Raw genomic sequence first — 27723 nt, forward strand, 5'->3', positions numbered from 1 at the left:
GCATGATTATTTTTAAGTAGCAGATACAGAAAAATGTCATAGTTTTGTAACAATTTGAATCTCTGTCATATTACAAATCAAAAATTGACGAGAAATCAATGTTCATAGATGACAAGACAGGAGTAGAAAATATTTTGGTCCCAACTTGAAGAAACAGGCATTATTTAACATGGTGGGTTGTCAATAGCAACAGCCAGTCAACTGGAATATCTTATATTGATCTTGTGGAAATATTCTATCAGTTTCCATGGTTACCATGCTGTCATTTAAAACAGCTTTTTCGGAACAGTTCCTGCAGCCAGATTTGACCTTATACTGTAATTAAATATACTTTCCCTTTATTTTCTAGGTTGAATCTATTATTTATTGACATAACACAAGATGTGTACCAAACACAAACAAAAACAACCATAAATCTACAAAAATATAGCTATCATTTTAAAATAAATATTTATGATAGGCCTACATTATGATCAGATAGCAATAGAATCACTTCCAAGATAAAATGTAATTAAGCAGCAATCACTGCCTCTTGTCATTTTTTAAATCCTTTAACTTTGAAATTAGAATAAATCAAGCCTTATGCTGAAAATAAGGTTCCAAAATTCTTATTGAAAATTTGTCTTGCAGTGGAAGGGAAATAACTCTGACCTTTATGATAATTCTCTGAATAATTTATGTACTATACTGTCATATTGATTAGAAAACATTTGAGCACAATTCATATTTCCCAAGGAACTACCCTAGATAAATCATTATAAATGTATCATTTGACAAGAGGTGTCTTTTCTAATGATATAATAGAAAATGTTGAAAATATCATTCTATCATGTACAATGTGTTCATTCATTCTTTGTCCATCATCCGTGTATTGTCCAATGTTATTTGTATAATGTATGTTTTATGTTATGTTGATAATTGTCTATTGTCTGTATATCTCGTGTTAATAGAATCTATATCTAATTGAATGTCCTGATAAACATCACAATATAAAATCATATGTACTGTATATAGTTCTGCATCTATATTTCAGTGCAAAACATAACATGAGCAGTTCACTTCATTCCTGGTCAAAATAAATAGAATCTAAAGCTTAACTTATTCTGTTTATTACTGTTTATAGTACCTAAAAATAAAGTAGGCTGCTTGTGTTATGGTTTTAATTGGATTTGGATGTAAAATATCTTTGCTCGACTTTACTATGTACAAGTATTATGTAGAATTAGCACTGCCTGTGTAACTGTCTTTTATTGCTTTATTTTTTATTTCAATTTGAATATCAAAATAAATGTGATTGGAAGATTTTGCAGTTATTGTCAGACTACCAGCACCGTTTTTGAAAAATTTTTATATCCTGATGAAAGTAGTGATAAGTATTTGGAGAAAAAATTGACACGCTTATAACTCTTGATGTATAGTCTTTTAAGAATATTTCTTGTAGAGAATTGGAATGAACTAAGTCATATGGTTTTATCTCAAGATTTTTATAGGACATTTTTTTAATTCAGATTTGTGCGCTACATTTAAATGTTAGATTATTTTCACTTTGACATTTCGAATCGAATTTCTTTGCACACATTGGAACACTAAACTCCAATTTAAATATTTCAATTAAAGAGCTGTTGATTTCAGTAGCCTATATATTTAGCAGTGATGTCGAACTGAAGTGACCAAATCAATTTTCTGTGAGGAGCTTCAACACCATTTATTTTTGCTCAGTAGAGATAGTAACTAGATCTATTATGTTAAAGTTGTGCTGTCTTTTTGTGTTTTGTTTGAGTAAAAACAATAGGATTTCATGCATGACAATTTGTATCATCAATTTGAGAAATAGTTATACATATATATCATTAAATTTATGTATTATTTTATCAAAATTTAGGTTCAAATCCATGGGTAGTCAAATATGAAGGTAAAAATTACAGTGTGTTTTATTTGACATGATCCCCATTTTTCTTGTCTTTTTGCTCCCAATTTACAACCCTCAATGTAGACCCCTTATTCCTGTTTCGCTTTTATCTAATTTGCTGCAGAAATTGTTTAACCTGGCAAACTTTAAAACACAACATTAAAATTCAACCTAGATTCCTAATGTTTTAGTTTGTCTTATTCTGTTTGGAATGTTGTGTGTATTTTTTGTTTATAAACAATCGTTATTGTTTTGTCCTTGTCTACATTAGTCGTCTTGTTGATGACTAGGTCTCTCCACGGTGTGTGTTTTTGGAGATATATTTAGTTTAATAAAGCTGGAACAGAAAACTGATTATTTATAAAGAGTGGTTGGCTACATTATCCACTAGAATTTACAATGCAGATCTTAAGAGAGAGAAAAAAACTGAAAAAAAGCCAAAATTTTCTGTTCTTGCTTGATCAAAGTTATATGTACACAATTATGTCAAATCTTGGTCCTGCTGAAAACACAACTTGCAGCTATATCTCAAGGCTAGATAAAAACTAAAGCATTGCATGACTCCAATAGAAACGCTTGAGTGAGTGTTTGCTTCACTACTAAAAAACATTTTTGATATACTAAACAAAAGAAAATTGTTATAATTTTAAGAATTCTGTGTCATTTAATGATATTCAATATATATATATGAACAAGGCAATGTTTCAACAGAGCTAAAGATTTTCAGATTTTATTGAATTGTTTTTCATTTTGTCATATCTGTAATTCTGATTTTTTCTAAGGAATTTTTACTTTATCTTGTGTACAGGTTTTTCTGTTTCTTTTGGTCTTCTGCACCTTTTCTTTCCATATCTGCTGGTATAATTCTGTTTGAATTTAAACTATATAAAGGGAGATAACTACAATTTTGTTAAATAGAGTTTTCTCCCTTTTGTCATTTGAATTGTCTATACCATACATTATAGTGTGGTTGTAATGTATATAATGAATCTCAGTAAAGAGAAAAGTTGTCTTAATTGTTTGTTTTTAAAAACAAACCGTGTTCTGTCTGTTTTATGTAAATATGAAAACTTTATGTCTGCATACAATGTCAATATATATTTAACATAAGTTGTTTTGAAGAAATGCATGGATTGTGTTTGTAACAACTTTGTAATCTTATTTTTAATCTAAATTTCAGATATTCCAGTTGGTTATCCACGTATTGTAGTTAATCCTAGTCTTAAATCTGTAGAAAAGGGTCACAATGCTTTAATGAAATGTGAAGTAGAGGGCAATCCAGAACCTACAGTATATTGGTTAAAGGACTATCTACCTGTAGATATGAGTGATCCTAGAATAACATTATTAGATTCAGGTAACTTTAATATATCAATTATAAGATCATTACTATACTGTACTCCTTGAATCGAATATGAGCAGAACTTTTGGCTAATTTAGCTTTCCTTTTCCCTTACATACCTAAATCTTCATTAGCCCAATTACGACTTATTGCATTTCATTTCATAATAATTTTGACATTGAATGTAGCTTCAGACATGTGTTAAGGCTGTGAATTCAGTGTGAATCAAAGAAATCCTTTTAATGGTAACATTTACAGAGCTTCCTAAAGCCCGATATAGCTAGAAAATATCCAGAAGAATCGGGAGATATATCTCAGAATACCTAATATAGATTTATTATGAACAGAAATATTTCCCTAGCTCTTAGATTAATGAAGATTATATAATGTAAACATTTTTCAAACTATTTCAGGTTATTTACAAATTAAATTAAGTCAAGAACAAGATGCAGGGAAATATGAATGTGTTGCTGAAAATGATGTGGGTGTGGCTTATTCCTATGCTGCTATGCTGTATGTAAAAGGTAAGAATTTACTTTGAACTTCGGACATCCAAAGTTTTGTAATAATTTTGTGTGCCCTCATCAATATATCGGGCATATATTCAGAACATAAGATTTATGATATAAGAAGTTCAAAACTGTTATGTTCTAAGAAAACAATATTATTATATAAAGTATAAAAAAAATAAGGCTCCCCAAGTTAAATGTGAATCTGTTGAGAGGTAAAGATATTTGAGAGATAAGACAAGATGAATTTACATGACTGGTGTTAACTCTTATCTTAACACCTGTTATATTATATTCTTTATATTCCATAGCACTAGTGAAAAAAAATATGTTGATAAACCAAATAATCCAAACATTAGAATGAAAATACAGACAAAACTATTAACTTCTATTACTGATAAATAATCTTACTATGATTATAATTTATCTTCTTTAAATATTTGAAATGAAAAGCAGTATATTTTGTTTGAAGACAAGTATAAACAAACATAATCTGTGGTGCACCAAGAAAACATGCTGTGTTCATGCACTGAGTATATTAGGCGTTAACTATCAATCATATTAGGTCATTACAAATTCTAAATTTTTCATCATTTTAAAAAAATAAATGTTATAAACAAAGATCAACATGTAAAAGGTAGAAAGAAAGAAGCAACGGTTTTTTTAACAGTATAACAACTTCCGTTCACATAAGATCTTTTCTATCATGTGATCCTTTGCCAAACCTCTTGTCATTGATATTTGCCAGTTAATCAGTACCATATCCATTTATAGCTGGGTAGACTGATCAAAATGGCTGCAAAGAGATGTTGTTGTAAATAATACCCAGAGTTAACCCTTAAATGGTTCACTTCATTCAAATTGTATTTTATGTGCACATCTTAGTGGTTAAGGACATAAATGTATTCTATATTTTGAAGATCAAAAATTTAGTAAACAAAAACATAATTTAGTAAACAGTAAGAACACTAAAAAAAAAATCTTTTTGGAGTGAAAAAATTATTCCATATTTTAATTGTAAATACACAAAAAGCAAGACTAACATCAATAAAATAATCTTTTCTTTTCTACAACTCCAAAGTGAATTACTTCACAAACATCAAAGATATCTGATGCACAGGAAAAAACAGAAACAAGAGTTAAAAGAAGGTAATTTTGAAATAAAGAAAGAATGAAGCTGTAATATCTGTCTACAAGTAGATATACTGTAATACTAATTACAGTTTTTATATTACAATAGTGTTGATAGATAGAATGTGTTAACTAGTGTATAATCTACACTTTTTCTACCTGTTTAATTCTTTAATGTTTAGATGAAATGAGAATATTAGTGACTTCCAAAATATATACCTTAGTCATGAGGTATTCAAGTAAAATAAGACACTTTTCATAAAAACATCAGAGACCTAGTTTATGAAGCAAGAACTATATTTTGAAAAGTTTTTTAAAAAAAATTATAGGCCATGATCTGAGGTATTCAAGTAAAATGATTTTAGAATACAGACTGAGGAGATGAAGGGAGCATAATATTTTGTGATTAAGGTTTATCAATTTTTGTATTATGAAATCTTTCTTCTTTTTTTGGTCAAAGGAACTAAAACGGTCCTATTTTCAAAAATTGTTTACCATAATATTCTTTCGAAACTTTTGTTACATGTTTTATGTTAACCAGTACACACACACTGACATATAATAAATTATTAAGTTTCAGTATCATTAATTGTAAGTTCTCTTAAAGTGACAAGTAAATTATGAGTAAAAGAATGATAATAAGAAACTGGTGTATCTGTTATTATTTTATAATATTAATTAAGACAAACAAACAACTGTTTCTTGTTATAGTAAATAATATCTGACTAGTTGTTTACAATAATATATAACAATTAAATAATGTTAATCTTCTCAGACTATCAATCATGCTGCCTTCTTTTATTTCAAAGGGTAAGTTTGTGGGCTGCAAAAATCTTCAAAGGGAGAATATGAACTTGAGTTTAGGTAAGGTGTTTCCTATGTGATATATAGGAGGAAGGATGCTTTTATACAAATTCTAATTAAGAAAAACATTGTATGACCTAATTCCCTACATAATTAATAGAAATAGAGTAAAATGAAGTCAGTGAACAGTAGAAATCAATTGATTATGTTATGTGAGAATATTATTATTGTTGATAGAAGGTATATTAATATCAAGGTGATGAAATGATAGTAGTAAGAACTATAAGCTATGATTAGTTGTACCTATATGATATAGTCATTAGTCTGTAAATAATATTAATACACATACCGGTACCTATATATTGTATATCTTTAACATTCTTATACTGATTTCCTTCCTCCAGGGTTCCATTTTGACATAAACTAAGATATTATCTTTGGACTTTTCATCCAGTTTTTCAAACATTCAGATAGGACAGTGCCCTGTGTTTTTTAGGTCTGCGCTTTATTGGGATAATGCAGCTGAAATTTTCTAATATCACATTGCATGGTAACGATTCTTGATAAAAATGAGAGTGGAGATTTTTTCTATTGGCTAATTCCTTTTGGCTTCCACAGGGTTGTGTTCTAGAACTCTGTTGGAAAACATAGACTTTGACATCCAGACCTAAATTAAGAAGGTATCTCAATAAGATGGAGTACATTCCATTAAAATCTTGGTAGTTAAATGTAATTCATACAACATTTAATGTGGTTGGCATGAAATTGAAAAAAAAATTTGTCTGCTGATTGTAGAAGTCCTTTGTTCAGACTTTTAGGTCATATTTATCATTTTCTATCCTAAAATTGTAACTGCCACTCAAAATGAACTATCTGTATTTATTTTTAGATTTTGATGAAATTTGAGTTGTATTTATCAGGTTTTTTTTATCAGTTTATCAGACAGTTTTTCCTCCACATATTTTTTATGATAAACTTATTTTAAGATTGTGGCTGAATTCATGATTACATTCTATACTCAGATATTGAATTTGGTAGATTGAAAGTTCATGTGTGATTTAGAAATTTTGGTTAGATACAGTGAGGTCATTTCCATTAAAAAATTCTGGATATTAGTAACAGTCATGGGATCCAAAATATGACAATCTTTTCTTGTGACTTTTCAAGATTTATAAAAGCTTTTCTTCAGTTGAAATCTCTTTCAAAACCACATCTGTTCTGTTTATTAAAGATATGCAAATCAACAAACATGGCTATATATGTTCAGTTAAAGTTTTGACTGAACTAACCATGATTGTATAAAACTGGTTTGGATCCTTTGGATAATTTGGGCTCAATTTGAAATTGTAAAGGAGTAGAGTAAAATTTCTGTTATTTCACACTGAATGACATTAGGTGCAGAAAAGTAAGATCTCAAACTCCATTCATTTTCTTACTCTCAAATTGCATTAGTAGTAAAATTACAAAAATCTAGCTTAAAATACAATCTATAGGTGTGGTTATTTGATAATAGTTATAGTGTACAAGATAACAGCTAGTTTGACATTAAGTTAAATCACAACAACTGTTGGTGGTCACTATATTTTCTTTTTCCTTAACAGATTTATTAACTATTGTAGAAATATTGCCAACAATCCCCTTAACACTATCATCTCTTGCTATATTGTAAGATTTATTCTAAAGAGTAGAAGTTAAAACATGTTAAAGAAATCAGAATGGTTGTTTTGGCAACAATACAATACCTCTAACTGTTTTTAATAGTTTAAGTTTTTGTTTACTACAAAAGTTTTTCAAACTCCATTAAATTTATCATGGTTCAACTATGGAGAATTTATTATACCTACAGGCGCCTTGCAGTTTTATTGGAATTTTTTCAGAACAGATTTTGATCAGAACTATTTCAGGAATATGTGCACTTGCTTCTCTCTTTTTACAGTTAATTATGCATGCAGCGATTAAAAATATTTATGCGACGAAAAGATTAATATTTGAAGATTTGGATTCAAAAGAAAATTCATATGACAGTGAACCGTGTAAAAATTGTCTTCCCTGAATTTGTTTCTAAACTATACTATGCAATGAAATAATATTATACATGTATACATGCAATAAATGATTAACATTTGAATTTGAATAGGAAATTTGATAGCATAGCACGTGAAGATTTTCAGGCGTAAGACTAAATTATATAAATACTGTGTCTAGCTGAAATGACATTTTTTCTGTTTTCATGGAATTGATTGTAATTCTTTAAACTGATCATGTTAACTGAACAATTTGTAGCTGGTTCTTTTTAAGACAACATTAAAATTGGAGTAGCACATCTTGTTTTCTAGATTATTTTCTTATCACTGTAACAGCTAGTATGTAAATCAACCTAGTCTATTATCTTAATCAATTTTTATTTTGGGTAAAAAGAATGTATCTTATTGGCACAGATTCCTAAAATAAAGAGGTTACAATGTACCATTTTTAATAGCAAGCTAAAAAGTGAGATTTGACCATATTGCTAAAATAGTCACAGAAAAGTGTTACTACAGAAGAATTAGATGGTATTTAGATATCAATAGTCTTAATTTCTTTTATCTATATATCTTCACTACTGAACCAAAAAAAAGGCACAGGGCAACAGAATGGAACAAATTTCGTTTCCATTCAAATTTTCATTCAAGTATATTAAAGAAGAATCATTTTGATCAATTTTTTCACTAAGTTATACATCAAAGACATAAGAAAATCTCACTCAAAAATTAATCATAACTTAAATGGATGTAGTTTGAAAAGTTTGCCATTGTTTCATCTTTTCAAATTTATCAATCTTTTGAGCGTTGAATGCTAAAATCATTCTGAAGTATGTGGGTCTTTCAATGTCCTCGGTCACAAAAAGTTAACAATGACAGTGAAAATTTCTTTTAAGAATTTCATCATTTAGATGTGACTTAACTAACACTTTGTACTAATTGTATTATTATATATCGATATTTACTGATTTTCTTTTTCATTATTCTTTAATTATTGATAGTTTTGTCATATTTTTTGCTTAATTATGATTTTGACTTCTAACAAACTCTGCACTAATTATCCATTATAAGTCATTTCTGAAATAATTAACAAAAAGGTTATATTATATTTCAAATAATAAAATCAATAGGTTTAGAGGACATTCTTAGTTTATTAGTAGGTGAAATAGTACTAATCAATTTTTCAACTATATAGTAAAGTTAATGATGAAATATTTTAATTAGAAGTATGGTTAATGATTATATAGAATATTGTATTTACAATAGAAATATGTATATATTATGATTAACTAATTAGTTAAAATACCTCACATTCTTTTACTTGGTGATTAACTACATTTTATTCTTTGTCTACATAATATTCATGTAGTAATACCTTGTTTGCAGTGCTCATTTAAATACAAAAGCTTGCAGGTGTAATCAGTTGAAACTTTGAAGTCTTAGGTTGAATGATTTATATTGCAAGTTAACTTTGTAAACCTTGGCACTTAGTCACCTGGCAAATGACAATCCAAGAAGCTACCAATTTAGCTATTCCACAAGAAGTAGGTGTTAAAGTGAAATGAGAATTTAACTCATAGAAAGCATGGGCTAGGTGTTAGATACTCCCTATTAGAAGAAATTTTGTAAAAATTTTATATCAAAAAAGTAGAAAGTGAATTTATCCAAAATAGAAGCTATCAGTATTATTTTCTTGTGAAATATGAAAGTTAATTCAATGTATAATTAAGTTTTATCATTTGTTGCACATGTGTTCTCCACCTTGATATGTAATTTATATAATCTGAAGATTGAAATAATCTATGACCCTTGAAATTAACACAATAGATAAGACAGTAGTGTAATCTTCTACAAATATCAACTAACTAATTGTCTAATGAACTTACTAGAGAAGTCAGGGCAAACTCAAATTCCAAATATTTCAAAGTTGAACTCTTTCAGCTTAGTATACTAGTAATGAGCAGACTGCCTGTAAGTCTACTGGAAAACAGAAAACAGTCAGACACCAAGGCTGCCCAAACGAGTGTACTGACTTCTAGGGACACCCACCCAGAACCATTACTTAACCAAATTGTTAATCCAAAATCTTCCCTTCCCTTATCTGTACTTACACATTCCAGCATGAATAAATTTGCTCTACTATTTCTCCTCCCTTCTCAATCTGTTAATTAGTAAATTGCTGTTTTTCAAAGCAATAAGATATTTTTGATAAGATATATATAACATGAACAATGGTTGTAATTTTGAATAACAATTTTATAAAATGCTGGTTATTCAAATGGAGATAGTTGGTTTGATATATATGCAATATGTATAGCATTGATCACATTTTCTATGTGGGTGGTTGAAAATGTTATTGAAATTACTTAGTAATGCTGTCTACCATTCTTGCTAAGCTTTGCGTCTAGAAAAAATAAGTAGAATTGTGTAAGGGGTACATTGTGAGAGGTTAAAATACTGAAATATAGTGTGAAATAACTGGTGATTATCAAACAATAGAAGTTATATACAGTTAACGTAATAAATATGATAAGAATTAACAGATTTCACTTAAACTTTCACCTTTAATATAATTTATATCTTTGATAATTAATTCATTAAGTCAATTAGTGTAGCAGCTAAAAAATAAATTTGATAACTTTTTGGAAACCTTTTTTATATGCCCACAATATAATGATGAGATCTTAGTCAAGATTGAATTTGACGATTTTTCAATCAATGGAATTTGAGTTATTGCCTTTGACGCACAGATTAGTGACCACCCTTGATATACTGAAAATGTATCAGGAAAGTGGGCGTATCTGTAATCTGTACACCCAATTATGTTTAAATTTGATCACCAAATTTCTTGATATTGTTTCTTTTTTTTCGTTTCACTAGGTGTATGAATATAGTTTTCAAAAATAAAGGTTGATTAAGGTTTTAGACATAATTTTGATATGAAAAACACAACTGTATTTGATAACAAGGAAATATTAAACATATTCCATGATGCATTGAAAAATTCACATGCAACTTTTGACATCTCAGATTTACAATTTCAAATTTATGTGAATTAAGATTTGATTTATGTTTTATTGCCTAGCTATTCATATGGCATAGCAGGACAGACTAGCATGCAATTACTATTTATGACTTATAAGTCATGGAGGTGAGGTCACTTCCTCTTCACCAAGCATGCCACTTCTGTCAGGAGAGTTCTAACCTTCCTCCATGGGATTTATCTTGTACCCCACAGATTTTGTCTTAATAGGTCATAAACACATGTAAATAGTCCTTGGTGTCAAGACAATTAGCATGACAACATTTGACAACCTGCCAAATTAATAACTAAATAACAATTAGTAATTGTTTATGTAATTATTTATAAAGTAATTAAGGTTTATTATGTATATTATTCTTTCATTACTGATATTAAAATAATTAAGATTGTGGTTGAATTGCAGTGAAAAAAAAAATGCGATTTGTGAATGACCTTTTCGCAAAGTTACATTCAGAACAAACTAAATCACCTTCAAATAGAAGATTTCCATATTATTTTTACGTTGTTTGTTATTAGTAAGTAAAATGATACTTCAAATCATGTACAATATAAAGATTATGTAGTGTGAACAACTAATCTAATATCTTAGATTATCTTTAAACAAATCAGTGTCTACAGACAACATTTTAACAACATAGATTACAAATTATATATTTTCCAAAGGGAAGGCCTGATTTTTAAACTTGCAATTGTTTCCCACTGGATTTTAATTGACATAAATTTCTTTAACAAGAATTCCAAAATAAAGCGTTCCAAGAATGGTTTTTATTTTCTCAAAGATAAAAAAACTGTTCTGAGACGAGCTGATTTAACTGCAATGTAATTCTATCATGAGCTGATCTGGGTCCTAGCCATCTGAGGCTTATGTTTTCCACAAAGAAATTTTGACTGAAACAGCATTTGTTTTATCATGAGTAAAAGGTTGCTATTTGAAATAGCCATAACTATTTCTTGGTTGAACTTTGTGGTTGCCTGATCTAAGGTCATCAGTTAACAGACCATTTGGTTAGGTTTGAATTTCACCTGTTATGGTATTTTTGTATATCTGAAGATGTGTGTTATGAAATAGAAGAGGTCTAGATATAAGATAAATTGATTTGCTAATTAAACTCTTCGCTTATCTTAATATATGATCAAAAATTGTTTTACCTATCATAAATTTGTCTATTTGATATTCCAGAATTTATGTCTGGTATATTTTACTTTGTCTGTTGCCATATTGTTTGCAGACAATATTATATTTAATGTACTTAGTTGAAGTCTGGGTACTTGAGGTAAATGTTCCAAGGGGAACTCTATTCTCATTAACAAAATTTTTTGATATCTATTAACAAGTTTTGCTATTTTATCAGACAATCCAGTACAATTGATTCATTTGGTGCTGTAAGTTCGACCTGCCTTAATGCTAGAAAAATTCCTCTTTCTCTTCAACTCAAACAGTCAGCTAATCAATGCAGGCCAGAAAATCTTCAATGTGGAAGTGCTTATCTAAAAAAATAAAAACAAATTTCAGATTTGCAAGAGAGAACAAATTATTATTCAAGAAATTTGATTCTGTCCTAAAAATCACCAATTGATATGAGCCCACTTATATTCCTTCAATAGAAATTTTAAGTATACAGATTTGGTTATTATTTAAATGCAATCTTTTAATTATTAACCCATAATAAAGAAAACTGTTCTTGTATTAGAATATGAGGATTAAGAATGAAATTAGTTTATAATTTAAGAAGCTTAAATATAAGAAGTTTGTAAGTAAAAAAGGGTAATCAGTCATTTTGAAAGTGTAAAGATTATAAAACTATGTGGGTGGTATAAACACCAATGTTATATTGATTAATGATACCTGTACTGGTTAAAATCTTATTATTTTAATAGAAACTAATATAAACAGAAGGTAATCTCCTGACCTTCACCTACCAGGTTTATTAAATAATTTAACACATGTGTCTAATATGTAATTCAAAGTCATATGTGCAATTATTTTTAAGTTTTGGTCGTCGTACATCAAAACACAAAATTTCTGAGTTAAAAAAATGTACACATTTAATTGTGATAAACAGAAAAGCCTGCATTGATATCATTTGGAGATTACTGCAATATCTCTCTATAATTACCCAAAAATGAAGTGAAAAAATGAATCTTTAAAATAGTTGATTTGTTCGGTATCTTTGAGGACTGGTCACAATTTATCAAATAAATGAAAAAACATCCATCCTCACCTCTTGAATTAAAATAAGAAAGAAGAACCATATAATATTTGTGTATGAATGAAGTCTTGACTTCTCGACATAGGTTCTGAAGTCTTGACTTCTCAACACAGTTTCTGAAGTCTTGACTTCTCAACACAGGTTCTTGACTTCTCATTTATCTTTCAAACTCTTTCTATTAGCAAATTGAGCAATGTTAATATGATTTTCTGTCATTTATCATTTCAGTACGAAGAGTCCCACCTCATTTCTCAATTCCACCAGAAGATACCAAAGTTTTACCTGGAGCAGACGTCAATTTGACCTGTGTTGCTGTTGGCTCACCTATGCCCTATGTCAAGTGGAGGCAAGGTGCAGAAGAATTGACACCAGAGGAAGATCTACCTATTGGCAGGAACATTCTTCAGTTAGAAGATGTGCGGGAATCAAAGAATTATACTTGTGTAGCTTCATCTGATCTGGGAAATATTGAAAGCATTGCAAAAGTCATTGTTGAAGGTAAGATAATATTTTTGTTTTCGTAACAATGGATTTGGAGTATGCTTGATCAAAGTGAACATGTTGTAATGGTGGCATTTGCATCTTGCTAATTATTTTGTCAGGTACATTAAGTATTTTGTTTTGTAATTTTTGTTCATGGTGAAATTATACACTGGCTGTATGAGAGAGTAAAATGACTGTCATAGTTTATCACTGATGATAGAGATCTGGAACAATTCTCATTGATTACTCACAGCCTACATTTGGATGAATGATTTCTTTGATAATGTTTAATAATTAAAGTGATGATAATGATATTAATTTTAATTATCTACTAACTCTGCATGATGTCATCACATTCAGTTCATTTTTTTTTTATTTGCATGTCTGTTTTATATCAGTTTAATCCTTTGAGAAATTCATGCATGAACTCTCTATTTATTTCCATTTTCTGCACATTCTCTTCAGTTGGCTTTGAATTGTATTTTATTTGATATCTCCCTCTCCCTATGGAATCGAGCATTGCTTACATTTTCGATGAAAGACTGAACACAGAAAGCAAGTTAGGAAAACTATGAACATAAATAAATACACTACTTATAACATCTTACACGATAATACTACATTCGTTACCATAGCTACCAGATATTAAAGGAGGTATAACCAAATGGTTGAACCCAACATAAATGACCAATCAAAATAGCTCATACAAATATTGAAAATGACTTCAGCCAATCAACACTCCTCTCCTTTCTGTAATAGACTACATGCTTATCTTGGCTTCAAAATAAGTAATTCTATAGCATTCTATGTTGGAACTGGTAAAGTCAGTTTGCATATGGCTTCTTAATGCCTGGTTGTATAGGTTCTAATATAAGTTAATACCACAAGAGTTGTAATTCAGTTGCCTGTATACAATACTGGAGAATAAGTGTGATATTCTATAATACCTAGCTAAAGTCTCATTGATTACAGTTTAATTGGAGAATTTATTGAGAACGTATCGTGGAAAATAGATTGATTATTTTTACCTGTATAGTTTTGACAGGATATTGGCTACCTTGGGATTTATCTTACAACTTTTACAATTAACCTAGAAAATATTGTGTGAATTGACAAGTACTGTTTGATATTTGTGTTAACTACATAGGAAATAGGATTATTAGTGAATGTTTGGCACCCATTATAGCACCGTCAAACAGGATGTGACATAATAAGAGATTATTTTAACAGTAGACTTACATGTGATAATAGTTAATGTGTGTATCTATTCACAGCAGTAGTGACATTATTTTATTTTCAACTCTCCGAACACAATTATTAGTTGCTACTAACTCTTTGACTTCCATCGCTCACTTTTTGGATTTCTTCTATCTACAACACCACTGTATTAGAAACATCTATCAGTAGGATGCTATAATTATTCCTTCTGCCAAAATAAAGCAGCATGGCCGTTCTTCAGCACCACATCAGCAGTCTTTCGCGTTGGCACCACTACACCACTTCCACATGGAATATTTATGTTATTTATAGTATATTACTAATATTCTTGGTACCATGTTCCTCTGCAGCAACTCCCAGCCCGCCTGTACAACTCACTGCTTCCGAGATAACGGCAACTTCTGTAAAATTGATGTGGGAAAACCCCAACCCTCGAAGTGTTTTGTCATATGTTGTTCAATATAAAATAAATACAGAACAAGGGAATAGATATAAAGAGAAAACCAATATTGGACAAACTGAATATATTTTAAATCATCTGAAAGCCTATACAACTTACAATATACGAATAGTAGCAGTGAATGATATAGGCAGAAGTTCCCCCAGTAAATCCACCCAAGTTACCACTGGTGAATTAGGTTTGTACCATATCAATGTTTCTCCAAAAATTAAAAGAAGATCTGTTTCATTTTACATTTTCAACACTGAAATTTTGATAGCACTTTATCTTTTTTCTCCTTAATCCAACTTTCTTCCCTGTTATCTTTTGTTTAATTTGTTTTTCATTATATTTTGACTGCAAAAATGAGGACAGTTTAGTCTTTTTTGTTACTGCAATATACATTGTAGTGAAATTTGTAGTAATACTGCTTGTAGTGATTGCATTTTCAATTTGATATATTGAATACAACTGTTCAGTATCAGCATGATTTTACTATTGCATGATTCAGTTTTACAAAAACAGTTCCCCTTATGAATAATTTAAACTGTGGAATGTAGATCAAGACCAAATATTTTTAGGCTTATAAAGACAATAATTTTGATTTGATTTTCAGCTACATGAACAAAACCATATATCACATGCCAAACCTATATATTACATGTATTACCACCCCTTTACACCTGTTAATACTTGATATCAATTAATTCATATACATTAATGATTTATTCTACATGAACTAATTATCTACATACATGCCATAATTGATAAAAAATTCATTGAATCATGCTCTGGAAAGGTTTCAATGCTGCTAAAACTGGGATTGGTGTAGTGTAAGTGCTGGATGCAATATATAGATTGTATTGGGCTTATTTTATGTTTATTTTCCCTGAGATACCCCAGTGGGTTCCATTATGAGTTTGTCTTTACTTATTAGGTTTTGTGGACAATTATGATCAAACAATCTATCTGATCATTACCATTCACAACAACAAAAAACATATTGTATAAAAGTGTGTGAAATATAAAAGGAAAAGGACAACTGATTTTAATAGTGAACACTTTTTGATTTCATGAAGAAAAGCATCCCAGGATGATAGGTTTGGAAAAAAATTATAATTTTTTTATTAAAATAAATAAATAAAAAACAGAACAGGGTTATTGTTGAAAAATTATGAAATATTAAAAAAATAATGTAGATTAATGGTAATGCCAATTACTGATTAGATTTTATTAATTGATTTATTATTTCTATATTAATCACATAATTAACCACTTGACTTTCCTAATTCTGATATTTTATTCTAATTGCATTATGATATATTTGGTAAAGTTGATGATAATTATGTAGACTAGGTAAAGTTGATGATAATTATGTAGACTAGGTAAAGTTAATGATAATTATGTAGACTAGGTAAAGTTTGTGATGTAGACTAAGTAAAGTTGATGATAATTATGTAGACTAGGTAAAGTTGATAATAATAAGGTAGGCTAGGTAAAGTTTGATGTAGACTAAGTAAAGTTGATGATAATTATGTAGACTAGGTAAAGTTGATGATAATTATGTAGACTAGGTAAAGTTGATGATAATCATGTAGACTAGGTGAAGTTTGTGATGTAGACTATAGGTAAAGTTGATAATAATGAAATAGACTAAGTAAAGTTGATAATACTTATGTAGACTAGGTAAAGTTGATAATAATAAGGTAGGCTAGGTAAAGTTGATGATAATTATGTAGACTAAGTAAAGTTGATGATAATTATGTAGACTAGGTAAAGTTTGATGTAGACTAAGTAAAGTTAATGATAATTATGTAGACTAGGTCAGTTTAAGAGTTTTATAGAATAGATGTATACTGGGTGAAGTCAGTGATAATTATATAGACTATTACATGACTAGGTAAAGTTGATGATAATTATGTAGACTAGATAAAGTCTGTGACTATAGTATATATCGACTAAGTTAAGTCAATGATAATTATTTTGACTTTATGTAGGTTAAGTGTATAATAGTTGTGTCAGTAAAAGAAAGTTAATAACAGTAAAAGATTTGATATCTATAATTAATATGTTTAATATTGATTTTTTTTTTCAATGTTAAACTTAAATTGTCATCTAATATAATCTGCTAGTGTATTATTTATCTTCTGGTAACCAGGTTACTCAATATACCTATTGATTGGTGATGATGACAACTAAACGGGGGCTGCAAACTATGATAAGATTACCAGACATCCTGCAATTTCAAATTAAAATTATTGCAGCTGAAATATTCATGGTTGATGATTACATTATCAAACCACCTTCTGTTGATATATTGACAATCTTAATCCCTGTATCTCCCAAATATCATGGCAATCAGCAGTCAAGTTTTCAGTAATGTATTGTATCTATGAGCAGATGTTACATTTGATTTTGCTAACTGTCCAATTTCAGTCAACTTCACTTTTGAAAATTTTAAATGGTGAAATGTTCCGTGGAGATTTTTAAATGATAATTGAAGGTGAACAAGATAGATGGATTGATAAACAGTCTTTCGCTATCAGTGATCAATTATTATTCTGTACACGGAAACAAGTGATTATTATTTGTGAAACTAGAAACTCTGATAATGATAGGTTATTTATCGTCATATTGACTTCTGTAATAATACTTCAATCAAATCAAAAATATGTCAGAGTTCAGAATTTATCCAATATTTTCCAAAATTTTACTTGATAAGACTGCTTTAAATGTTAACTCTAAACTTTATGAGTAATTCTAGGTTTCAAAACATAATACCTGAACATGATAACAAAAATTTCTATCAAACAATGGGAAAATGGAATTCACATAGGACATACATCCCCAAAGAACATTACTTTGTTTAATTTGTCCACATGCTAAACATCCTAGGTCAATCTCCATTTCCAAACTTATATTCGAATCACTTGCAAGTAGTATTGAGTTAGATTTAAATGGAAAAATGACCTTGTGCTAAATCAAGGATGACCAATTTTGCAGAATAAATGTTCAAGCTGAAGTATATATATGAGTAGGATTTAAGTCTTGGATTCCCTTGATAACACTTTCTGTATGATATAATATTAATATGGCCAGACTTATTCATTTCATATTATTCTAGTTTATTACCCACGTATTATATTATCTGTACTGTCTAAATCACCTAAATACTGGTGTCTGCACCAATTTGTATTAACCTTCTAAGTAGAATATACAATAGGATCATCTTGAGATTTTCATATCCTTTGTTATGTAATATTAGCACTATGACAAGTCTTGAACTGACTGACTAAATGGGGGGTGGTAAGTAGTTGATGATATATTCTTGTGGTAAAGAAGTATCAGTGTTACTGACACTGGTTTTGAAGTAACTTTTAAGTTATTTCAATTTAAGATGTATGAAGCAACTCTTTGAATTTTATTCACACCCATGAGTGTCTATTGTTAACACATATTAATTATTGATATAATTCATTTTCATTACTACTACAAACTTCTGTCAGAATTTTTCTGTTTCATCTTTCAATTTAAATTCTTATATGAATGAAAGGAAATGTTTGTAAATTTTAAGATATACAAGATGACATTTGCCATAGTAACCTCATATCTGGTCATGTTTTTATTGAATAACAGGGTCCACAAATGTTAGAAGTGAAAAACAGAATATTACATGCAGAAGATCCAATGGACTTTGATGGACTTTTATCTAAGTTTTGTCCTTAGGCAACCATAAGATTTTTTAAGTCAAATGACACCAAAGTGATAGATATATATAGCTAACAGGCTATGTAATATTATAATATGTTAGTGACAAAGTTCCAATCTGAAATTCTATTAAAATATGTCCTTTATGTCAAAATAACAGTGCTCAGTGATAATGTTTTCTTAAAAATAACACTCTTTTGATCATTCTGAATATTCTAACAATTTGTTAACTGTCATGTTGACTATTTAAAGATGACAGTATGATAAGAAAGATTAACAAGATATTTGTTGATAAACAACACAATGTTATGATTAGTAAACACTGGCCTACAAACCACATGATGTTAATTCTTTGATAGTTAATTAGAAAACATGGCTGTCTGTTGTCTTGTGTTATTTAATATCCTTGTAGCCTGTAATATCCAGTGGGTTATTGTTTGATTGGTAATATTGGAACACATCAAAGGCATTCTGATTTCTGTCTGGGATATTATGAACATATTTGCAAAAATGTGGGAGAAAGTATAAATCAATGACCAGAATAACTTTTGATTTTCAATACAAGCAAGACAATTCCGTAAAAAAAAAAATATTGTCCAAAGTATAGCAAATTTGTGAGTAAAAGTTGTGTAATACTCCTAGAGAAGTACTATCAGGTGTTTTGAACATAAGATGAAGTTGACCTTATTACTGAAGTTGATATTCAAATATTTAGATACATGATCAAAGTCAGTAATTTCATTGAATATATCTGGTTTAGCATGCTCTTGGAGCAGACAGACTGTTACTAACTGTGATGTGATGTGGGAAAGTTAATCCCAGATGGTACTAATTATCATGATATTATATAAGGCTTGTTAATATTAATGAGAAGGAATATTGTTATATTATCAAGATTACATCTAATCTTAACAATGTTGTCCAACTTTGACAGGTCCCCAGTTTTACACTAAATTACCATCATTAATTGACTGGGGTGATATTAATTAACCTGTACCATACCCTTTAATTAATCTATTATGTTAATCATTAACACTTCCAATTAACTCCATACACTGTTTATCTATTTATTAATTTTTCATTCACTCGTGGCATTTATTGCTTTTTACAGTTATACATGCCTTACTAATTTAGACAATTTTAAGTTTCATAAGGGCAACATGTTTTTGTTAAAATCTTCAAGAAGTGATAAAAGATCATACCTATAATGAATTGAATTGTTATTGGTTAACATATTCAGACTCAACATTGATATTCAGGCATGGAAAAAATGAAGGTCAAATACATGGCCATGATAGTCATGAGAGAGGTTTTTTGCATTACAAATTTTAAAACAGTTGAGATCTTATCTCTTGACAAGCAAAACTACTTTGTCAGAAGCTACATATCAGTTGCGAACATATGAATTTATTCACTCTTGCACCAAAATTAGATTTTCTGCTTCATTGAAAGATTGTAAACATTAAAAAATGAACTCTTTAATGTTCTACCATTATAAGAAAACCAAGTTATGTGTGGATAAATTGTACTGAAAAGAAGTAACATATTCTATACGAATATTGCATTCTTAGCTAATCAACCAATTAATGCCAATAATAATCAGACTCTGGTAGAAATGGTGCCAAATTTTTGTTTATAAAGTAAATGCCTATTGAATATTCAGTACACAATCTTGTAAGACATGTAGATTAACATCTAGAAATTAGGTGATTTTCATTGAAGTGTTGTTGTTACCTGGTATATGGTTAGTGCAGAAGAGTAACATAGAAAATTCTAATTTTAATTCTTACTGAATGAAGTAAATAGGACACACTACCTTTTTGATGAAATTTACTGTAATGACTTGAATCTAGACATATTTAGTAGATAAAGCTTTTGAGAAATCTAGTGATATTATTTCACTTCCTTTCCTTTCAAACTTTCTCCAGTTCTCCTCATAAACTGGTTCCAAATCATCAAAGACTGATGTGAAACTTCAGACTGAGTCCATTTCTGAAGACATCAATCTTGATAAGAAAAAAGAAGTAAAAAGCTAGAGTAGTCAAATAAATGTAAATAAATCATCATATCAACTTTTCAACCATATGTTAATCTCAAGGTGTTTTTATAGATTTGGTCAAATTATTGAAGCCAATTTACACACTGGCAGTAATGGATTCTGTGTGAAGAAGTGAAATGAAGAAAGCAGACGTGAGAATATATGTGTAAAGTAATGGCTTTTATTTCTGAGGTTTTGGTCATTTTCACCTCCTCCCTGTCTGGCTCGTATTTTCTATCATCAACACAAAGTGCAGTTGATTAAATTGTTGAATTTTATAACTTGACAATCAGGTTTATTGTTGTTTTCATTTCAATGCAATTTGAGAAATGATCATGTTTTTTCCTGAATCATTTTATATAGCTGAAAGCAAAATTTGAAACTATTACCTCCATGTCCAAAACCAATCCTGAGTAAGGAGATTATTTGTATGTTAGAAGCTGTGGCTGATTACAGACAAAAGATGAAATTGTCAACGGTTCTACAGCCGCTTCAATGAAAAAGAATTCACATACAAAGAAACAATCATTCCAGCAACTTGCATAAATCTGTGTTTCTAGGAAGAGCAGGTCATTTTGATCTGTATGATGATCAGATGTCAGTATGAATAAGACATACATGTGGGGGTTCTAGACAATTCTAGATACAATATTAAAATCACTTGTTAATGTTTGTGATAGGTGTCAGATGTGAGGAAATTATAATCATTATTTTTAGTCGCCATATTTTTATGATAATCATTAGCAGGCTTTATCAAATTTCTTGACATTTAAAGGAATTGTTTAGTGATTGTCTTTCATGTTTCCTTTGTTGGTATTATAACTAAACTGAAAATTGGGGAGTTTTTTTGGGGTCTTCAGTATTCAAATTAGCACTCACTGCAGCTTAATGGATCTTATCTAATTGAGGTTGAGTAGCTTCATTTATTTGTATGAGGGTTCTAGGTTTTTTTTCTTAGAAAAAACAAGAAAAGGCAACCATGTTATCTTTTTGAAATTTTTGTATGAACTTAAAAACTATCTTAATGCATCTTCAGCTTCATTTTCTTTGAATATTTGATTATCCTAGAAGGTTGTTCTTTTGATGTTTCTAGGAATGTTTCTGTATGTGAAAAGAAATGATAGTGAAATCGTTAGTTTTTAATCCCTATAGTCTTGTGTTATTACATTTTTTCAGGGCAATATTAATTATTAACAGAATAAAACAATAGACTACAGGAATTTTATACAATAAACAAATATACTTCAAGTCTTTAATTACTGATGTTTATTAAAGCAGAACCTTTCCATTACTACAATAACATTATTCCTTAATCAATATTCACTATATCTCTTGATAGTTCAACATCTTCTAAAACTAAAACTGTTTGTGATAAGATCTTGTTCTCATGAAGACCAAGTTAAGAACCCATGACAACCTAAGCCAATGATATTCTGTAAAGAATCCACCAGTAAAGAAACAACAGTGCTACAGCCAGTACTCAGAAGTAAGGTACATACTCTCAAATCATAAAGTGTGATCTTTTTGGTCAGTGGGAGATGATGGTTCTCTTAGATTTTCTGACACAAAAGTGCATTGAGCCATTCAGATGATTGTGCTGTATTTGTTAGAGCTTCTGCATACCACCTCTTGTGGTGGGTACAGCTGTACCTGATGCCTCATTGAATGATTTTTTCTCGATCTGTTTTGCCTATGAAAGGTCTATGGGCATATTTTATGAGCGTGCAAAAAATATAAAGTTGATTTTTGATAGAAATTGTCTTTTAATTGCAAGTGACGCGTAGCATTTCTCTTTTAAATATATCACAACAATTACCATTGACTAATTTATTACTATTTAGAAATGGATGGGTTGAACTGTGAAAGGGTTTTAGAATAATGATCGGCAGGTAGTGTTAAATTGATATGAATTTAAAGACAGTATAATTGATAGGGTGTTATTGATGATAGTAAATCTATAATAGGTACAAATCAATAATAATATATCACTTTATAATCACTTGTCTTTTATCACTGATTTATATAATCATTATCTGTATAGTTTGGTGGAATATTATACTTGATGTATCCTTTATAGATTCTTCTTCCATGTAGATTTGTAGATCCTGGTCTAGATTCTATATTCCTTGTTGATTCCTGTATAGATTCTTGACCGAGGCTTGTAGATCCTAGTCTTCAACCTTCTAGATTCCTTCTAACTTCTAGTTTCCATTATAGATCCTTTCCACATTGTAAATTTTAACTAGATCATTGCCTTCAGTCTTTTAGATTCCCAACAGATTCTTTTCTACCTTCTAGATTACTTTATAGATTCTTTTCTATATTGTAGATTTTGTAAAGAATCTGGCCTTCAAGCTTCTATATTCCTGTGCTTGTCTTCTTCTATTGCTTAGTTTCCTTCACATATTCTTTTCTAGATTTCTGTCTTTTGGTACAATTCTGTTATTAGAACGTATACCCCAGAACTTTGGCTCAAATTGTAAAACAAAGTCTGGCAAGAAATAAAAAAAATTGAAGTCTTATCAAATTTTTCTATATCTGAAATCTGAATTCAGATTATCTATTTTGAGTGAGAAGAAACAATATTTTATCCACTTGACCATAAAATAAACCCTAGACAAGATAAATCAGTGATCAGGTACTTTGTTTTCTACTATCATTGATCTTTTTACCTTCCTTTATCTACTTGATAAGTGTGAAATTATTGACCTTAAATCAGCCATTTTCTAGATCTTCTTTCTTTCAGTGGTTTATCTTGATGAAGGCAAATTCTCTAGAACTTGCAGCTATTTTCTTTGAAATAGTATCTTTTATCTAGGAGAGACTTTGATTCAGATGTGGATAAACAGAACCAAGAATTTTTGAATTAGTATAGAAAAAGTTCTATTAAAAGTTTGACACCAAACTTTCACCTTTCCAATTGTCAGAAAAGCATGTGTAACCTTTAATGTGTCTTGGTATTGTTTGTAAAAGCTACATTGAAATTGAGAATTGTTTTTGGCGCCTTGGCATGTGTCAGACACATAGACAGAAATAAGCAAAATGTCTTTAAAGAATAACTGTTCCTAGAAATAGCTGTTCTTTGGTATCAAAGTCTCATTTAGATGTTCACCAAATTCTTCAACTCAGAGAAGTGCCTGAAAGTTTTACATAATTACTTTTATCAGTGTCACTATCTGAAAAATACTGAATTCCTTTTTTCATTATGTGAATTTCTTACATTTTAAAATTTGTAACGTTCTTACACTATAGTATAATACCTATGATTTAGTAGTAGTAGTAGTTTATTGGTATCTGTTGGGTAGATAAGGTTAAGTACCTATAGTATTTATCTTGTGTCTATATCATACTAATAATGACTATGATACTGTACTGATCTGTGTATAATGACATAAGATAACATCAGAAACGGTGATTTAGGTAAGATACGAAACCATAATACAAAAAAATAACAGCATATTCTCACCTAGTCTACCGTAGTCTACATCTAATGTGAAACAATCTGGCAAATAACTTAAGACATAACAATTACTCGATTCTTCACTCCTAAAAAATTTGTGAGGAATTTTAAAAAGAAAATATTTGAGGTACTATGTTACTATATCTTTACGTGAATTGATGAATCTATTAGTCTCAGACAACATTCTCACTGTAACGATTTTAATATTCATATTGATCATCAGTTTCTCAGAAAGAATGTTGTTTATGAAGAATATTTATAACTAAATGCTTGATTATTTGTTTGAGATATTCTGGCGAGAAATATGTTTAAAATCAATAGTGAAATATAGTGGAAGTTCCTGCTATAATTCAATCCATACTGTATATAAACATAGTGGAATTGGTCAATTCTTGGTCAGGATGTACTTCTTTCCTGTACAAATTACTTTTAATATCCTACACCATTAACCACCAAAACACCATCTTTATACCCTATAAATATTTATTAATTTTTCTCATTTTACACATTTCAATTAACTAGACCATTACTATATAGTAGATAGCTTTTAGTATAATATTTAAAATCTGATAAAAGTATTTGTTAATGGTAATGACCGTGGGCTAGATTACTATTGTGATATTTGCCAGATTAAATCTTGGAATGGTTTTTAAATGTTGATCAAAAGGTTACAATAACAGACTAAATTGACAATTACTTTTCAGATGTTTAAACTTAAAAAAGGATTTCAGAAGGTATAAAATCTCAACAATTCTGTTCATTTTGCTTGAATTTGCAGCTGCAGATGAAAATCTTATTAACTTCCATATGCAATATAGTTTATTAAATGTTATAGTCATAGAAGTGGCAATTTGTTTAGGATGCAACATGGGTTTTCTGGAAGTACTTCATGGAGAAGATTCTTGAATGCTTTGAACTTTGGACTTTTTAAATGCACAATGTCTGAAATTCAGTACTTATACTGTGGTTTGTTAAAGTCTAAAATGTCTATAAAAATGTTATGGTTTGTAAAAGGTTAGCATCTGTATTATTAAAGGTGGAGTTATATGATTATAAAGTTATATTATAAACAATAACAGGTAGTCTAGACTTGAACATAATATACTACAGACCATTATTAACTTTCTCTTATACTTTATATACTTCATATTATTAGATCATATTATATTGATTCTTATCACCTTGTTGTGAAAATTCCATTTGTTCCAAATGCTGTCAAACAGAAATTATCTTATATCACACTTAAATTTTAAAATGATTTTTGAATGAAATTGATTGCAGCCTAAAAATTTGAAATTAAAGGATTGGATCTGTAATAACTGTCAATTCAATGCATTCGGGGTACCTTTAGCTTATGCTGCTGGCAAAATTTTGCTCATTGAACACTGCATGATGCCGTCTCCATTAGCCCATTGGGTGTAAAACTCCATTCATTTCATTTTGATAGTATTGAAATGATACAAATTCATTGAACAGAAGAAGATTGATTAGTTTCTGGTGTTATTTCTGTTATTAATACTAAACAAGGGAGAAGTATGGTGTTTCTAGATTAATCAAGTTGACCAGTTGATATTAAAATGATATTAACCTTTACTGATCTATTCATTAGAAACTATCAGACTAAATAATAAGTGTGATATTAGATTGAATATGATTTCTATTATTACTATAAGATACAATACAGTGTCTAGTCTGGTTCGTGTAGTAATTTGATATTCTGTCACAATTCTCTTGTCCACTCTTACTTACTTTGACCTTTTAAAATCTGATCCAAATTGCAATGGTTTGATTAATGTATTTATAACTGATCAACTTCTCCCACTCTGTCTTCCCTCTCTTGAGAGGTATGTAACGTATTGCTCTTGCTCTGTATTTGAATTCTTGGTTGCCTTCTGTCACTGAGTTTGTAAGCAGTTAGCATGTGGGTGAGAATTAAACTAAAGGAATAGATCAGACCCTAAGAGAATTGATTACTCTGTTTAATCATAAGAAAACTGACATTTTATTGTAACAGTTGACTATCCACTTCAAAGAAAGCAGCTTGGTTGTTGTAGGAGTTTCAAAGCATTGTCCTATTTTCAACCTATTTTGTATGTGGCCAGATCTGTACAGGGTTGTCATTATTATGATGTACACATTGCTATCACCTTCATTTGATAAAGACCAACTACAGAATTAAGGTTTCAAGGGTCATGAACTATTGGGAATTTCTGTCTTCATTTTATACCTATGTAGATCATTGACTGTAATAACATCTCAGAATGTTGAAAATGACATTTGGTTGAAAGATGTGGACTGAGTTAAATCAGCTGTCCATATTACTTCAATCACCATTGTCTTCTGCCTTCTAGTGATATCAGAAATTTATAGCCCATTTAAACATGTCCAAATTGACTGGTTTGATTCCTTAATATGACATTATTACTGTCAAAATAAATATTAGTTTAACAAATTTACAGTGCCTTTGTCTGTGTTTGCTTCAACTAGTCGTAAAATAATTGGGTCATGTTGATTCTGAAGACCCCTTGAGGATTCAATCTAAACTGAAATCTTTTATCATTAAGATTAAGAAATTCTGCATTGAAAATTTATAAAATTTTGTCTAACAATTCGGAACTTGACAGGATTCTGCACTCCCTGTAGAGCCAATTATTATTTGTTTGTAGACAAAATGAAAAACAGTGGAATTCGAAGAATAATTGAGGAAATAGTTGTGTTTTCCTTTCTAAAAGATTCTTGCAATAATAAATAAGTCTCGTTTATACATGTGTGTTCCAGTAAACTATATATCCTTTCACTACACACAGCAGGTGGGGGGCTCTGGTGAGAACTTGACACTTCTAAAGAAACAGGGGACTAATAACTTTCATGTTTTCAACCCAAATCTTCAGCTCATTTAAACTCCATTTAATACATCACACCACATTCGGTCACGTCATTAAAAATTCATGTTTTTAGATTCAGTCAAAACATCCACCCAAACTCATACAATTTTCAAATGTTGTTATTTCCGAATTAAAAATCATTCTCAAATAGCACCTTGCCATTCTCAGATTACATTTTATAACTTTGTAAATAAAAACATTTGATTTTCAAGTTGGTTAAATTCTAAAGCTAATGACTTCTGCAGAAGTTCACAAGTTTTAAAATGCACATACTGTGACATTTTATCACCCGTAGAATTGTAAATTTTATGATGTGAATATTTTGGCATTTATCCCATTTTAAAAAAGAATTAGAAATACTAATGGTCACATAGAACTGGAGGTTTACATCCTTCTTATCTACTCTTATTAAACTAATATGAACTGGGCATGGGAAATTTTGCAGGAAAAGCAATTTTTCTATCCTTTTAGGATTTTTATCTGTCAAGTGATTTTTAATGTGCAAAACGTATTTGCACACGAG

At 29.6% G+C, this 27723-nt stretch overlaps 1 protein-coding gene across 1 annotated transcript in view; it reads left to right on the forward strand.

Moving 5' to 3' along the window:
* Positions 1-27723, forward strand: part of LOTGIDRAFT_128794 (hypothetical protein) — a gene marked incomplete at both ends in the record, with an annotated part of 62247 nt that overhangs the window by 2809 nt on the left and 31715 nt on the right. Inside the window, 4 exons of the mRNA XM_009064354.1 lie at positions 3090-3266; positions 3665-3775; positions 13198-13467; positions 15021-15308. Of these exons, the coding sequence (XP_009062602.1) occupies positions 3090-3266; positions 3665-3775; positions 13198-13467; positions 15021-15308 (846 nt within the window). The remainder of the gene's footprint in view (positions 1-3089; positions 3267-3664; positions 3776-13197; positions 13468-15020; positions 15309-27723) is intronic.

The sequence above is a fragment of the Lottia gigantea genome, assembly GCF_000327385.1.
Source record: "Lottia gigantea unplaced genomic scaffold LOTGIsca_62, whole genome shotgun sequence".
NCBI lineage: Eukaryota > Metazoa > Mollusca > Gastropoda > Lottiidae > Lottia > Lottia gigantea.